Source organism: Sturnira hondurensis, unplaced genomic scaffold (assembly GCF_014824575.4).
Source record: "Sturnira hondurensis isolate 20B ecotype Veracruz unplaced genomic scaffold, ASM1482457v3 Scaffold0015596, whole genome shotgun sequence".
Lineage (NCBI taxonomy): Eukaryota > Metazoa > Chordata > Mammalia > Chiroptera > Phyllostomidae > Sturnira > Sturnira hondurensis.
In genome coordinates, this window is record NW_028088227.1 from 11358027 (window position 1) to 11374905 (window position 16879).

A 16879-nucleotide genomic window follows, 5' to 3' on the forward strand; every position below is an offset into this window, starting at 1 on the left:
GAAGGGTGGAAATGGGAGGGAGGGGGGAGGATGGGGGGTGGGATGGGATGGGAGTAATAGACAGAAAACTGTACTTGAAAAATAATTAAATAAAAAAATTGGAAAAAAAAAAGTGACCTGTGGGAATCTTGTCAGAACACCCCCTGCCACCCTTCTCCCTCTTTGCTGCTGCTGGGGAGCCCATTTCTGAAGTTGGAACAGGCTCTGGGGAAGCTGCAGTGATGGCCCGAGGGCTGAGCTCAGCCCCTAACACACAGCGCCCAATAGGCCTTCACTGGGAACTGTGGCTTGAGTGTCTCTTGGATAAGCAAAGCAGCATGGTAGCCACAGGAAGGGGCCTTAGGTAAATGAGTGCCCCCCAACAGCCAAGCCAAACAGGAAAGTCATGCAGAAAGACCTACTTCCTAAAAGGTTCCAATGACCTTGGCTCCCTGTAGGCACCTAGTTGTGTTCATGGCTAACGAGGGAGCCCTGGACAGATGGCCTTGGGGAATCACCTAATCTGTGCTCTGTCGGACTCTCGCCTGCCAGGTGAGCAGCAAGCAAAACTAGATCATTACCACAGTCTTCTGCAGCTCAGATCCCTGAGGGTGAGAGTGAATGACTTTGTCCCATCTGGAGGTACTCATTTTCACTCTCTTGTTAGTGGGCCACGTCCACGGCAGCCCTTGTTTTAGGAGATGTGTGCAAAGACTGGTGAGGAGAGCAGTTAGTCTGGATAAGAGTTTGGAAAGAAAGGGTACTAGGAAGAACACAGCAGCAGGCACAAGTGCTACTGGCAGAGGCCCATCATGGAGCAAGTCTTCAGCCTGAAGGATTTCAAGACGGGTCCAACAGGCGTCAACAGGAGCATGGGACCGGAAATGTGGATGAATCTCCCTCCTCAGAAGGAACGTGTCTTCCGTGGGCAGCTTTAAGAGCAGCAAAAGGGGGCAGGGCTGGGTTACCTGACCCTTTGAGATTCTTTTTCTTTTTTAACTTTTTATTTTGATGTAATTTTAGGCCTCTGGAAAAGTTGCAAGAATACTTGTATGTTCTTGTATGAACATACAAAGAAATCTTGTATGTTCTTCCCCCAGGTTCCCAGATATTAATATTTTACTACATTTGCTTCATCATTCTCTCTCTCCCCTCCTCTCCTCCTTACGCTTTTCCCCTACACCGCACTCCTCAACACACAGGCACGTTGTTTTTTCCTTTTTTAAAACCCTCTGAGAACAAGTTGTCCACATGATGTCCCATAGCCCTAAGTACTGGGGTGTGTATTTTTAGAAACAAGGGCATTCTGTTACCTATCTGGAAGTTAACGTATAGAACTATGTGAATCCTATCCAGATTTTTGCCACTTATCTTAACAATTTCTGTTATAGAGAAAAGAAAATCCTAGATCACAAGTTCCAATTATTTGTCAGTCTCTTTCATGATCTTGACATATTTGAGGAGTTTATAGGCCACCTTGCAAATTGGATCTGTCTGGTACTTTCCCACAGTTACTGATAGATGGAGGCTGGACACCTGAGGCAAGTGCATGGGATGAGCGGTGCCGTGCCCCAGGGTATCCCCCCAGGAGGCGTGTGAAGCTGACTTGGTCCATGACTGATTGTGATATAAACTTGGGTCACTTGAGAAATGTGGTGTCTGCCAGGTTTTTCCACTGTAAAATCTCTATCCACCCCCCCTTCTAATTAATCAGTATCTTATGGGGGAATGTTTGAGAGGATGTTGTTTTTACTGCTCATCTACTTTCATCCACTGGCTTTAGCCCCTTGAGAACCTTGTTAGCTCTTGGATTCAAGTTGTCTCTGAGGCTATATGGTATTTATAACAGTATTTATAACAAACTGAATAGTGTAAAGTGTTAATGTGATCAATAGTTTAACACTTGGTCCTTGAGCCTTCCTTTTAAATTTCTTTTAAACTAACACAGATACTCTTGGGGAGAGCCCACCAGGCTGAGGATTTTGTGGAGGGAAGTATTAGGAAAATGTGTTGAAGTCTACACCCACTGCCAGAAAGTGGCCTGGCCTCCAGTTCATGAAGAAACTGCCAGTCACAGAAGAATAAAACAACAAAAATGTTTTTTTTATAATAGCTCAGGTTTTTCCCTTTATTTAAAGTTAGTCCAAGTCATTTCCCATCAATTCATTTATTTCAGTGCATAACTGAAAGGCATTGAAGGTTGCTTACCCATTGAGGTTTAAAACTTTTTCTTAGATGTTATTGTTGAAAAGAGCTAAAAATGGCCTGAGTCATTTCCTTCTGCAGGCACACACTTCCTCTATGTGGGCTTTTAAGAGCACATTATGGTATTTATTTAAGATTGGTTTCCTACTTTTAAATTTCGTGATGGAATCTATCAAAGATAATATTTTTCAACTGAAGGCCTTAGACCTTGGATTTTTCTATTTCTCCTCCCATTTCATGTTGCTGCCTTTCTTCCTTGTGTGCCTATTGGAATGGCTGCCACTTTTTTTAAAAATTGCTTTTCTCAGAATTCTATCAGAAGTCCTCTTTTTTTATTCTCCTCTTTTCTAATAACCCATCCCTCAATCATGGTGGGTGTGGTGACATTTTGAGATTTTGTTCCGTGTGAGCCCTCTGTTCTCAGATGATGAGCATTCTTCTCAGAAAAGTATTGATCATCGATTCAATCAACGATGTATTAGAAAACAGAAATGCATTACACTGCGTTGCAGGTTGTCAGTGCAGCGTTCTCACTGCGCCACCCACAATGGATGCAAATGTGCGTAAGACAGGATTCCCGCTCACAAAGCATGACATGTGTTTGAGAGCCCTTGGCACATAGCACCACATACATGTACACACATGTGAGAAATAATAGTACAAAATGAGATTTGTTGTATGTGGACTAGTGCACCTTTTCTGGATGAACCAGGACCTTGAGAGAGCCTTGAAGGACCCAAATCAGTAGGAATGAGGAGGAAAAGAACATTCTAGACCAGTAGAACTGTGCCCCAAAGGGCTGAAGATGGAGGGGCAAGCAGTCTGCTTCCATGAGCCTGAACAGAACCCTGGCTGAGGTGGGGGCTTTCGGAATAAGGGAGACCAGCTGAAACAGGTACAATTCCATTCTTCAGAACTCTCCTGAACAGATCACGTGTACTCGATAAGCTGACTGATTAGTAAGTAAGTCAACTTGGTAGGAGATGGATTGACAAAGTGAAAAAGAAATCAGGTTAATAGAAATGATAAGAAAGTGGAAAAAGCATAGTTCAGGAATTTGAAGATGTCCAGGGAAATAATTATGGGGTTTTTACTTACACTGTCTGTGTTTGACACACTTGAGAACTTGACCTTAATAATAAGTGCCGCCTCCCTCTCTTTGCCCTGACAGAGGAAAACATTGAAATGATGTGCGCTGCTTGCACACAACTTCATCAGGCTTTAGAGGAAGGACACATGCTTGGACATAAATTCAAGAGAAGAAGTATTCTCCTGAAGACTCTGTATAAACTAGTCGATGTTGGTTCAGACCCACTCAGCCTTAAACTGGCAAAAATTATTCTAGCAGTAAGTTCTTCTTTCCTCTGGTCTAGTAGATGGTAACACATAAAAGTTTTGTTTAATGTTTTATTTGTAAATATTACAAAGATTATCAGAAATGCAGTATACTTGCTTAGAATCTTGAAAAAAATTAAGGTATTAAACTGATATCCCAGAATTTGACTAGAATGTACTATCTACGGAACTAAGGCTGAGGACACAGAAAATGTTCCGAAAGCTCTTGCACGTGGACTGTGGCTAGGTTTAAAAATGTGACAATAGGCAAATACATTGAAAACGGCTGCTCAAATAACTTGACTGGAGAGCAGTATCAGAGAGTGCAGGCTGTGGTTTCTGCTCTGTGGTTTCTGGTGGGTGCTTGATTTTGCCACGTGATTTAATAAATAACTTAACATCACTTGGGCAATGGACGCAATGGCCAGGTGCTTTATGAAGCAGAGTGAAGCAGAGAAACAGCTGTGTGCGGGCGTGGGAAGGCGGTCATAGAAGGCTCCTGTGAGGTATTGGAAGAAAAGGCCAGACACCAAATGGAAGCGTAGAAACTCTGTCTCAAACAAAATGGTATCATTGTTCGAGGGGAGCACTTTGTTGTCGTGGCCATAAACGGAACCGAAAGATAAGACACAGTGATTACAGAGCGTTGTAAGAGAGCCGCTAAAACAAATGAAGCTTTGTTTACCCAGTTTCATAGAAGTAAAAGCTGTTATGTGAACAACCCATAACTTATAATTTGAAATCTTAAAGTACACAGTGAAAGTAAGCACTGGCATACTTGCTGACAGTGTAGTGAGTGTCCGCCGTCTCTTACTCTGGTACCTTTCATACGGAAGAACATTCCGACTGTACACCTTATGCAGGTCTTTGGAGCAGCTACATGCTTATTTATCTGTCATCCTAAACTATTCACCACCACCCCCTTGTAAAAATTGTGATATGATATATGACTCAGAAAGCAACATTTCTTTGAAATAGTGGGCTCAGTATTATTTAAATCCCCTTTCCTTGATGATAATTGATCAATCGTTTTGGTGAAACTAAAGGAGCATAAACCACAGGGAGGACTTCAAGTCCAAAGTTGTAAGTAGACATAGCAGGATGTCAGCACGCTTGCCCAGTTGCCTTTCTGGCCCTGGACTTGGGGCGCCTTCTGGCCCAAGAGAGCCCTGGTGTGAAGCTGGAGGGCTCTGCTGGTATAGCTGCCAGCTGCCAGGAACTGCCTTTGGTTTTCCATTCTGATCCTAGACATCCTGTCTGTACAAAGCCAAAAAAATCAGTAAATCAAAGAGTGAGAGAAAGAAGGAAAATGGAATGAATTTGTTCATGCTTTGCAGAGAAAGTATTATCTTGGTTATTAAAGGTGCCATTCAAATGAATTATGTACATGGCACAATTTAACTATTTTAAGGCAAGAGGCTACGTGGTCTGCCAGGCAGTGCACATGTTCTGGATGAAACACACGTTTGGGTGAAGCCCTCTCCGTGACATTGACTGCCTTGCTGTATCGGGGTGAGACTCGCTAGGCTCCACTCCAGATCGCAGAGACAGGTCGGCTGTGCCTTCTGATTAACCATGAACCCACCAGACCAGTCCCTCAGGTTCAGCTTCCCATTTGCCTCCTGAATCTCATGTAACATTCCAGGCAAGACGTTGTTTCACTTTGGCCTTGATGATGGGATTCTACATAAATTTTTAAAAGACCACATGAAATGCTGTTGAAAACAATCAGCAAAAAACTAAAGCTATATAGGACTAAGAAGTTTTTAATAACTTCTTTCTGCCAACATTTAATCTATCAATTTAATGTAATAATTCAGACATTTTAAATTGTTTGTAGTTAAAAAATTCAGTGAGCACAATGTTAGTCGTTCATTCTTTGGTTTAGTGGAGGTCTGTCAGATCACTTTAATTTTACTCTTTGTATTGAAAAATCTTACAAAAATACATCAGTCTATATTCAGATTTTTTTTAGAGTATAAGCATATGTACACTGTGAATGTAACTATACTCAGGAGGGGAAAACATTTAGCACCCTGTACAGGGGTAAAAAACACACCAGTATGTCAACAGTGATTATATATGGTGGTAGTATTATGAGTGATTTTTAAAACTTCTCTTTAATTTTTCAAATTTGTTTTAAATAGAAAAGTCTACTATTTTTAGCATAAGAAAAATACCCTATAGAGGAACCAGCTTTGTACCAGGGACACTTGGCACTGGAATACGAGTGAAGAGCAGCGCCCCTGAGCTCTGGGCCGGCACCGTGGCCGGAGGGACGGACAGTAAACACATGAGGTGCCCAGTGCGCTGCTCTGTGCTGTGGGAAGAAAATAAACCCAAGGAAAGAAAAAGGACAGTGAAGGGGGGGTGCTGTTTTATGTAGGGTAGTCTATATGCTTTGCATATAATCTAATATTTTATTAACTTTTCATGTCTCAAAGTCATAATTTTGCAGTTATCAAAAGATAAGTTATAAACATTTGCTTTGAATGTAAACTGACCTTATAGCAGACCTGGAAATTGTGAGTTATTTGTTGTTTCCTTTTATGAAAACTCTGACCCTTTTTTTCCCCCTTTGCTACTTCTCACTAAAAGTATGACTTGGGTGTGCAGGGGGGTGGGGTTGTTTGTATTCATTCATTTATTCAACAAGCTTTGTTACGTATGCAGCACATGCGGTGCACTGCCATCGAAAGAGTAATAAACTATGATTTTTGACCTCAATGTCTCGCAACATCGTGGAAGATTGTTGACTAATTAAAATATATTCTTATGAACATCAAGAACATTAATATTTTTCATTGATGTAGATTTTTTTCTATTTTTCTTTCATTTATTTTCTGAGTGCTTACACAATATTTTTTAAGCACCCAATCATTAAAAATGTGTTTAAGTTCCCGTTTTCATTTTTCCTCCTGAGAACAGTGGGACTCTCCATTCTGCCACACGTGATCTTTTCCGGGCTTCTGCAACGGGGCTTCTCAGACGGGAATGTGCACGTGCAAGCTCCCTGGGAGCTTGTTAAAGTGCAGGTTCCGATTCAGTCCTGCTGGGTGGGGCCCGGGATTGTGCGTTTCCAGTATTGACCGGGTGATGCCAAGAGGAGCTGAATGACTTGTCAGAGAAGCAGACTCCTCAGGTGCAAAATGGGAATGACAACACCTAATGTGCAGGGTGGCCCTGGCATGACGGGCAAAGGGCCCAGAGCAGGAGCCACATGGGAGCTGCTCCATCGAGAACGCCCTCCCCGCTTCGCCCCTCCCGGTGGGGCTGATTGTGTTCATCGCTGAATCTCCTACAGCAGATGCACAGGGCCCAGTGCACAGGGGGGGCTCAGTAGTATTTATGGGTCAAACACAAAAGAAGTCTTTAAAAAATATGACTGACAAATTCCATTCTCTTTAAAAAATATGACTGACAAAGTCCATTCTCTTTTGAAAACTAACTGGAACTCATGAATAAACAATATTAAAGATAATTTAAAAGATATTTTAAAATGATAAAATAATGACGCTTATACCTTCCTTTTCAAACAGGTAGATTTATTTGCTCAGATGACCTTAATCTTACAAACCTATTTTATATTCTTGCAATGAGGGAATGTAATATTTCTATTTTATAATAGAAATATAAATAGCTTATAAATGTCTTTTTTAAAACATAGTGTTCACAGTTATACTTTTTGTGAATGCTTAATATGAATAGTATTGATGTTCCACTATTTATCAAATTATTCCCTAACATTGGGATTTTTCAGATTTTTAGGATATTGGATAGTTAGGATTTTCTTTTTAGTTTTTACTACTTTAAATTTTTAAAAAAACAGCTAATTTAGATGATTCAGTTAGTCCTCTTATACTGTGCTTTTTAAAAATGTATGAGGTTTGTCCAGAGAAAGTCTAGCCATTGTTAATATAATGAGAACACTTTGCAGGACGTCGGTATGACTTGGCAGCCAAGAAAGAAGGAACTGGAATGCACATGTATGAACAATGACAACTTCACTGTACTAGTCAGTGGGGGTGGTAGATGTCATTGAGTGAGCATGTGTACTGTGGGGCCATCACATTCAAAATGACTGAGTGAGTAGAGCAATGAATCTGTATCAAATTTTGCATTAAGCTTGAAAATTCCTCTGCAGAAACTATTTGATGATGCAGAAAGCCACAGCTATGAGCAACTGGTGATTGGCAGCTTCATCACTACAATACATATTTCATACAGAGTTTTTTGTGAACCGTCAAATCACCCAGGTGACTCAGCCCCCCTACAGCCCAGATTTGGTCTTCTGGCTTTTCCCAAAATTAAAATCACCTTTGAAAGGGAAAAGATTTCAGACCACTAATGAAATTTGGGAAAATATGATGAGGCAGCTGATGGTGACTGGGAGAACTGTGTAAGGTTCCAAGGTGCCTACTTTGAAGGGGACTGAGGCGTTTTTGTCCTATGTACAATGTTTCCTGTCTCTTGTATCTAATATTACATGGCTGGGCAGTTTCTAGACAGACCTTGTATACTTCCTTATTGCCCCTATGTTTAATCTACTTGAATTTTTTCTGTGATTTAGAAGGTAATTTTAAACTTTGAACATTACCTGTCATTATCTCAAAGCATTCCAGAAATAGCCTTAAAAATAAATAAATAAATAAATATACATACATATAAAAGAATATTAAAAAGTCATTCTCTCATCAGGTTATATATAACCTGATGAGAGAATGACTTTTTAATATTCTTTTATACAAATGATTAAAAAAGTCATACTTTCCTCCTTTCTTTTCCATCTTTCACCTCCACTATGTTTTTTAAGGTAGTTTAATCTGAGATTTTGGTATCCATCTTTCTTTATTTTGTGTTTTAAAGGAATTACTCCATTTAATTAAATTTTCAACATTATGCTCCCTTTTTCCTCATATACTTTTTAAAAAGTAACTAGTAATTTCACATATCAGCATGAACCTTTATGAAGTAGAAAAATAAACACTTATTATTAAGATGTGCTAATTCTAAATATCGTTTATATTAGATAGTTGGCAAATAAGTGGCCAAAACTTTTGAAAGTTAATTTACATAGAGCTTTTCTTCATGTTTTAAAAATACTCTTGCTCCACTTTAAAACTAAGATGTTTGTGTTTAAAAATTATGGCATATCTTTACTTCCCTCCATGATATAAATGTGTTTTTCTCTGCAGCTTAAAGTGAGTAGAAAGAATCTCCTTAATGTCTGCAAACTTATATTTAAAATTAGCAGAAGTGAGAAGAATGATTCTCTGATTCAAAATGACAGCATTCTGGGTGAGTATCATCCAGCACTCCCATTGGCCAACTGTCGCACTTGAGTGCAAAGTTAAAATTAATGATACACGGAATATTTTATGTCCTAGTACTATGTGGAAGTTGTGTGATGTTTTTACTCTGTCCTTCTCTGTGTTTTCCACACTTCATTTAATGTATCCTCTGGAAGGTAGGGGGATGGCCCGCTGTTTTTGTGGTGCTTGGTGTATACATGACTTAGCAAAGTGTTCCCTGTTTAAAAACTCATTTCCTGGTCTTGGATTTGTCATTAGAAAAATAAACACACCGCATTTAATAGTATTTAACATAATTGAAATTCGTGTCTCTTGATATAGTAAGAATGACTAAAACTTGGAAGACTTCTATAACTGTTGTAGAAATTTGGCATCAGAGTGTCTCAAATGTGTTTCAAATATGTAGATAAATTTTACTACATTCTGACAACCTAGCTAATGAGATCTAATTCTTGACATGCCCTTAGATAATTAAGATGCTTAAATCACTACTTGAATAGAAATCTTTTATGAAACGGCATTGCTGAGCTGAAGGAAGGCAGCATGGCAATGCTTTGGGTCCTCTTTTTGCAACACAGGGCAAATGGTCTTCCGCTTTTTTCTACCCCAGTAAACAGGGACAAGCCCAATCAAACACTGGATCAGCTCTTTGAAAGCTGTACACTAAAAACAAAGATCCTGATAAATGATCATACTGACATTAATAAAATAAAATATGAGAGAGGCATAAAAAACCTTGTCAGAGTTGCTTGGATTACTCCTAAAACCTGGCAATAGTATGTTTTTGGATGGATGTTCTTAAGTCGTCTTGGGAAAGGGTGGATATTATATCTGAAGCATTCCTTTCTACTGTGATCAAGATTTTTTTAAAGGTCCCATCTCGATTAATTTTTCATTCATACAGCAACTGGGATACTCTTACTGGTTTGTTGAAATGTAACTCTTAAATTGCTTTAATAATTAGTTATTCTATAATAATTCAAAATGTGTGTAATCAGAATAAAGGTTGGTAAATGTGAGTAAGAGGCAAGGGTTAGCACTTAAAGAACGCTTTCTTATTTATATATTATAGCACATCCTTTTACTGCCATTGCTATTACAAAGATTTAGGTAAAAGTAGGTTTTCCTCTTTATACTAATCAATAAGCCTTAACAAGCATTTGACTTTAGGTTCTGACTAACATTCTACAAATTGTATTTGATGTTCATGTACAAACACTTTAATATATCTCTGTCCAGCTGGTAGAATCACACATTTGTAATAATCCATCTTTTTGACAGAATCATTATTGGAGGTCCTGAGAAGGGAAGACCTGCCGACTAACACTGAAGCTTTTTTATACTGTATGGGGGCTATCAAGTTCATTTCTGGAAATCCAGGATTTCTTAATGAAATGGTCAGCAAAGGTGCTGTGGAAATATTGATGAATTTGATAAAGCAAATAAATGAGAACACCGAGAAACACAGTACATGTTTGCCTAATTCAGGCCACTTGTTAGTCCAAGTAAGTATTTTACTTAAAGAGATGTAAAATTAGTTTTCATGTTACCTAGTAACAGTTACCTGCCAGGTGAGTGTAACAGGTAACAGGTGGGCTGCTGCCTACAGCCAGGTGGGGGTGCCTGGCCTTGGGGACCAAGGGCAGCAGCTGGTGCCCCACCTCCTCCCCACATAGGCCCGTTTTCCCTGGAAAGGCTCTTCCAGGCCTGTTCATGGAGCAGCTGTCCACGCAGCTTGCAGACAAATTTTCCACTACCCTGCAGAGAAAGAAGGGCTGGAAGCATGAAAAAGCAGCACCTCTTTGGAAAACAATTGCATGTTATAATCAGAATTATAATGAGATTGTTCATGACTATGGGTGGTAAATGTCATGAATCTCATATCTACAGTGAAAAACAGAAAGTTAATGAGATTGAGTGGATAGCTGTCCAGGGCACATGTAGATGGCATGTAGGCCTGAGAGTATGGGAACGCAAGAGACAAAACTGAATACATTTAATAGGACCAGGGCAGGGAGAAGAAATGTGTTGTGTGTTAGAATTTTCTTACTTCTTTTGTGGCAAATTAAATTTCATAGTTAAATTATTTTCAGTGGAGCTGCTTCAGCTCTCATATTCTTTTTTACATGAGATTTTACTCTTTACTAGCATTTGTATGTCAGATAATAGCATCTTTGATGTCGTAATTAATGAGATTTGAAATGTGCTTGTCAATTAATGAGGATTGATTAAGTACCCAGAGCCCTCAAAGCCCTTGGGGAAATGTGTTAAAAATTAGATCTAGGCCCTGGTATAAAGATGCTTAAAGTGTTTATGATGATTATTAATTTTGGACTTGCAGTTTTGTCTCCATTTTGAAGATTGTAGAAACCTCTTTGTCACAAATGATTCAAAATTCTGCTGGATGAATTTTGACTAGGAAGGCTTAAGAAACATCATATTCACACTTGCCAGTGTTACTATTTAGTTATTCAAATTTTCCCTCAGTGAATAATTATTTTGGTTATATAATTATACTTTTTGTTAAAATGCAAAAAAGTATAAGGAAAAGTGTAAAAATAAACAGCTTTTATTTCCTCTTTGAGATAACAACATACCTCCAACATTTTAGTATCCATTCTTTGAAGCATTTTATGCACATATATGCTTACATGTGTACTTATATGTAATTCTTGCTTTTTATCATAGAACCTTTTTTTTAATAGTTGTATTTGCTTGTTTCCCATCATTTTTTTCCCTCCTCATTTCTCCTCTGGTCCACCCAGTTAGCTGTCTCTGTTCACACTGATGCCCTCAGCACCTTTTGTTATACTCATAGGTTTTTCAAAAACAGGGTAGAAACGCCCTCGTCTTTTCTCATTCAGCAACAGTAAAACCCCTTTGAGTCAGTTCCATAGACTTATTTTATTCTTTTTGATGGTAGCATAATATTCTGTGACTAGGCTATACCTCAAATAATTAGCCATTCTCCTGTTGAGATATTCTGTTTTTGGTTTTGATTCAATAACTTCTGGGAGTCTTATCTAGTTTAAAACTTTTTTCAACTTATTTATGTATTTATATTTTTATAATAAAATGAGTTATAAAATCATAGATTGTAAAATATAAATGTTTATATAATTAAATATAAATATTTGTATTTATATATTCACAGATATAATGCATTAGAAATAGCTTTTAAAAATATATTTTATTGATTATGCTATTACAGTTGACCCATTTTCCCCCCTTTATTCCCCTCCACCCTGCACACCTCCTACCCATTCTCCCCCTTTAGTTCATGTCCATGGGTTGTACATATAAGTTCCTTGACGTCTACATTTTCCTATACTATTCTTAGCCTCCCTCTGTCTATTTTTGTACCTACCATTTATGCTACTTAGTCCCTACCTTTCCCTCCTCCATCTGCCTACCACTCTCCTGCTGATGACCCTCCATGTGATCTCCATTTCTGTGATTCTGTTCCTGTTCTAGTTGTTTCCTTAGTTTGGTTTATTTTAGGTTTGGTTGTTAATAGTTGTGAGTTTGTTGTCATTTTACTGTTCATATTTCAATCTTCTTTTTTTTAGATAAGTCCCTTTAACATTTCATATGATAAGGGCTTGGTGATGATGAACTCCTTGAATTTGATCTTATCTGAGAAGCACTTTATCTGCCCTTCCATTCTAAATGAAAGCTTTGCTGGATAGAGCAATCTTGGATGGGGGTCCTTGCCTTTCATGACTTCCAATACTTCTTTCCAGCCCCTTCTTGCCTGTAAGGTTTTTTTGAAAAATCAGCTCACAGTCTTATGGGAACTCCTTTGTAGGTTACTGTCTCTTTTTCTCCTGCTGCTTTTAAGATTCTCTCCTTATCTTTATCTTTTACTCCTTTGTAGGTTACTGTCTCTTTTTCTCCTGCTGCTTTTAAGATTCTCTCCTTATCTTTAATCTCCTTATCTTTAATCTTGGCCAATGTAATTATGATGTGCCTTGGTGTATGCTTCCTTGGATCCAACTTCTTTGAGATTCTCTGAGCTTCCTGGATTTCCTGGAAGTCTATTTCCTTTGCCAGATTAGGGAAATTCTCCTTCATTATTTGTTCAAATAAGTTTTCAATTTCTTGCTCTTCCTCATCTACTTCTGGGGCTCCTATGATTAGGATGTTAGAAAGTTTAAAGTTGTCCTGGAAGTTCCTCAGTCTCTCCTCATTTATTTGAATTCTTGTTTCTTCATTCTGTTCTGGTTGAATGTTTATTTCTTCCTTCTGGTCCAAACTATTGATTTGAATCCTGGTTTCCTTCCCATCACTGTTGGTTCCCTGTAACATTTTTCTTTTCATAGCCTTCATTTTTTTCCCTCTATTTTGTGACTACACTCAAAAGTGTTAGTCACAAAAGTTTTAGAAAAACTGTGTTTTTTCTTCTATAGTGTGACTACACTATACTGTGAGTATCCCGATTACCAGTGTTTTGAACTGTGCATCTGATAGGTTGGCTACTCTTTGTTGCTTAGTTGTATTTTTTTCTGGAGCTTTGACCTGTTCTTTCATTGGGGCAATTTTTTTGGTTTCGGTGTGGTGTTAGGTAGTAGGGGGTGGAGCCCGAGGTGTTCAGTAGGGTGGGTCAACCCCCACGTCCCTGCGTTTGTGATGCTGTGTGTCAGGGAGGGGTCCAGGAGGGAACACCACCGCTTGCTTCCGCTCTCTGCTGGATTTCAGTCACTTCTGGGGCTACGCACAAGCAAACTGGGCCCTTCTGGCACTGATTCCCAGGTGGGTGGGTATGTGTACATTCTAGGACCCTGTGGGTCACTCCAATGAACTCTCCTGTGGGGCTGGGAGTTTCTCCTGACACCACAACTCCCACGGTGTTTTCAGTCAGAGTTTTTGAGGCTTTATTTCCCCACACTGGGTCCCTGGGTTGCGCGGTCTGTCTCGCTCCCCAGTTGCTCCTCCTGGTTTATCCGCAAGGGAATGTGGGACTGCCCAGTCCACCAGCCACTGCCTTGCCATGAGTCCTCTCTGCCCGGTTGCCCATCTCCACCTCTCCTACAGGTCTGGATGAATGTTTCTTCTTTAGCTCCTTGATTGTCAGACTTCTATACAATTTAGTTTTCTGGCAGTTCTGGTTGTTGTTTGTTTTTAAATTTGTTGTTGTCCTTCTTCTGTTTATGTGATGAGGCACATTGTGTCTACCTATGCCTCCATCTTTGGAAAGAGCTTTTTAAAACCAGACTCTCTCTCTATATGTGTGTACACAAATATATAATAGACTATATATCTGTGTCTATAATATATATAAAGTAGACTGTATGTCTGTACCTCTATATATCTGTGGATAGATACCCTGGTTTAAAAGAGCCCTTTTCAACCTATTTTTTTATATAATATTGTGTATTTTATTTATAATTATATAAAATTATATATTTTGTATTTATATAAATGTATTTGCATAATTTATACATTTAAATATATACATTTATTTATATTTGTATTTATTATTTATACATAACAAAATATATAACTATATAATATATAGGAGCATTGAGTATATCAAATCAAGAGCTAGGACCTCTGGTATACTAGCCAGTACAGTGTCTTCTCCCTGCGTTTCTCTTTTATTTCCCTCTTCTCTCACCTCAGCATCATCCAGTGCACACTAACTCATTAGGTCAGATGCCCCTTTCCTTTTCTGATACACATGCACCCCTCTAGGGCACTGTGGTGTGGTGCCCTGTAGTGACGTCCTCCTCACTGCCCACCAGCTCTCGCCAGGTACTGTTATTGCCTCAAAGACTTTCTCTCTGAACCTGCCCAGCATCTGCTGCCCACATGACTCAGTACTGTCCTGTGGGGGCAACTTTCCTTGCAAGTCTCCCCCAGCCACCAGGGATGAAAGTAAACATGACTGAGACATGATGTGATCTGCTTGGGGAGGAGAAGTGGCCATTTTCCCAGAGGAAAAAGGCTGTGAGCAGTGGCCAGTTTCTCAGGAGAAAAAGGCATTGAGCCCATTCCTCTAGGGGCTTTTATTGGGTTGTAATACACAGGAATACAGGGTGGCAAGGATCAAACAGTAGGTAACATTTCAAAGAAATCTGAGGGCTTAGTCTGAGTCAAAGTCTGTCAGGAAGAGAATTTTAGGGTTTCCTGCTCAAACCCTTAACATATGAATGAAAGCACTCTTAGCAGAGCAGATTTCACAGGTTTAAAAGCAAGCCTTTGAGATGCCAGATTTTTCCCCAGGACACGCTCTAGCAAGGCAAGGAGCTGCACCTCTCCCCATCAGGTATTCAGGCTTAAGGGGATTAGATCCAGGAAGCGCTTCTCCCAGAGAACTTGGGGACTTGGGCTATGTCAAAGGTGGGGTGGAGAGTCCATTGCTCCCTCTTTGTTGCCACCCCCCCCCCCACCAAGTCCTTCAATGAAGGCCTCCCAAGTGATCGAGTCTGGCTTAGGTTGCCCCCCCGCTGTGAGGGATCTTACCTGTCATTGACTTCCAACCAAGCTTTGGGGTAGGGAGAGGAAACTGAGGCAGCATTTGCTACCAGAGACAGGCTTTGTCTCCTGGGGCTCGCATTCCAAAGGTTGTCCCTCGCCCTTAGCCACAAGGGGTTGAGATACAATTCCTAGAACGAGGCAGAGCGGTCTACAACACTGTCCCAGAGGCACAGTCAGCACCCCACCTCCACCTCCAGCAAAAGAAAGCAGAGCCTGCCCATGGCCACCAACTGCCCTTTGCATCAACTATATGGCGTCACTATGTGTGTGTGTGTCTACAGATTTGGACAGGGAGGGGATGTTGTTTAAGGGTGTTTCATTTGCAGAATCCCCCAAACTGGACATTCCATCATATATGTATAATCAAAACAAAGAAAAACTTTTGTATTATATGAATGATAAGAAGTAAGGGATGGGAGTAAAAAAGAGAAAACTGTACTTGAACAATGATTTTTAAAAAAAGAAGTAAGCAACAGGACTTCACTACGAGCGCAGAAGGAAATCTCTATTCTGTGAGTGTGGAATACTGACTGGGTTTTGACCAGCCTGCTCATGTGCAAATTCAACCAAACAGATCCATGGGCAGAATTGTTTACTTCCACCAACTTTCAGAACCTGCCAACTCTAGCTCCTGGGGCATTTTTTAAAAAGGCAACTTTAATTGAAAAAAAGAAGTTATTTGTAGCTGCACTAGTGGAACAATATCTGTAAGCCAGGGAGAACATGGCAAGGCAGAAAAGATAAAGGAAGGCAGGCAACTTTGGACAGCTGGGACTTCTTGACCTTCATGACTTTCAACCCAGAGAACCTCAGAAGCTTTAGCCTCCTTTCTGGGGACCTCCTATTGTAAAGCTTTGTACATTCTAGCATCTGGCAGAGTGCTAGAGTCATCCTATTTCCCTAAAGCAGTCCCACTGGGGGCAATTGAATGAATGGAAAACACCTGAAGCTGGACCACGCAGGTTGTGTAGGATTTAGAGAAAGGGAAAGGGAATGGGACGAGGTGTGTTTGGGGGATACTGAAAAGGTTAACTGGGTCGGTCCAGAGGGACTTTCTGGGTGAGGCATGCAGATGTGATTCAGAGGCTACGGTCCTGTGTCTCAAAGAGCAGCTGCTGAGTGGCTCAGAGCATCAGGGAGCAACTGGAGGTCCACTCGTGGGAAGCAGAAAACGAGATCAGAGTAGCAGAAAGATGAATGTGTACAAGATATTAAACGATAAAGACCAAAAGCTGAAAAGTGACAGAAGGAGGATGCGTTAGTGGTGTGGACAGATCGGAGAGTTAAGATCTCACAGGCAGAAGCCCCAATTAAGATGCATGGCTGCAGTTGTTAGATTTTAGACTGATTATATGGAGCTAAAGGAGAGAGATCAGGGAATGGGTGTGAAAAAAAATTTTCTCCTCAGTGTATGGGCTGATATTTCTTAGAGGAAATAAGACTGAAGTGTTGTGATTTTGAAGCTTTTCTTCATGTTGTTTCTTATGTTATGCATATATATATGTATGTTTGTATACCATATATACATGTTTATATATGTTTACTCATATATATGTTTATCACCATGT

The 16879-nt window shown here is 39.9% G+C and overlaps 1 protein-coding gene across 3 annotated transcripts in view; it reads left to right on the top strand.

Annotated features, from left to right (window-relative positions):
- ARMC2 (armadillo repeat containing 2) overlaps positions 1-16879 on the top strand; it is a 102328-nt gene that overhangs the window by 39256 nt on the left and 46193 nt on the right. For all 3 annotated transcript variants that reach the window (XM_037065004.1, XM_037065006.1, XM_037065005.1), the window contains exons 8-10: positions 3356-3531; positions 8715-8817; positions 10113-10336. In XM_037065004.1, the coding sequence (XP_036920899.1) occupies positions 3356-3531; positions 8715-8817; positions 10113-10336 (503 nt within the window). The remainder of the gene's footprint in view (positions 1-3355; positions 3532-8714; positions 8818-10112; positions 10337-16879) is intronic.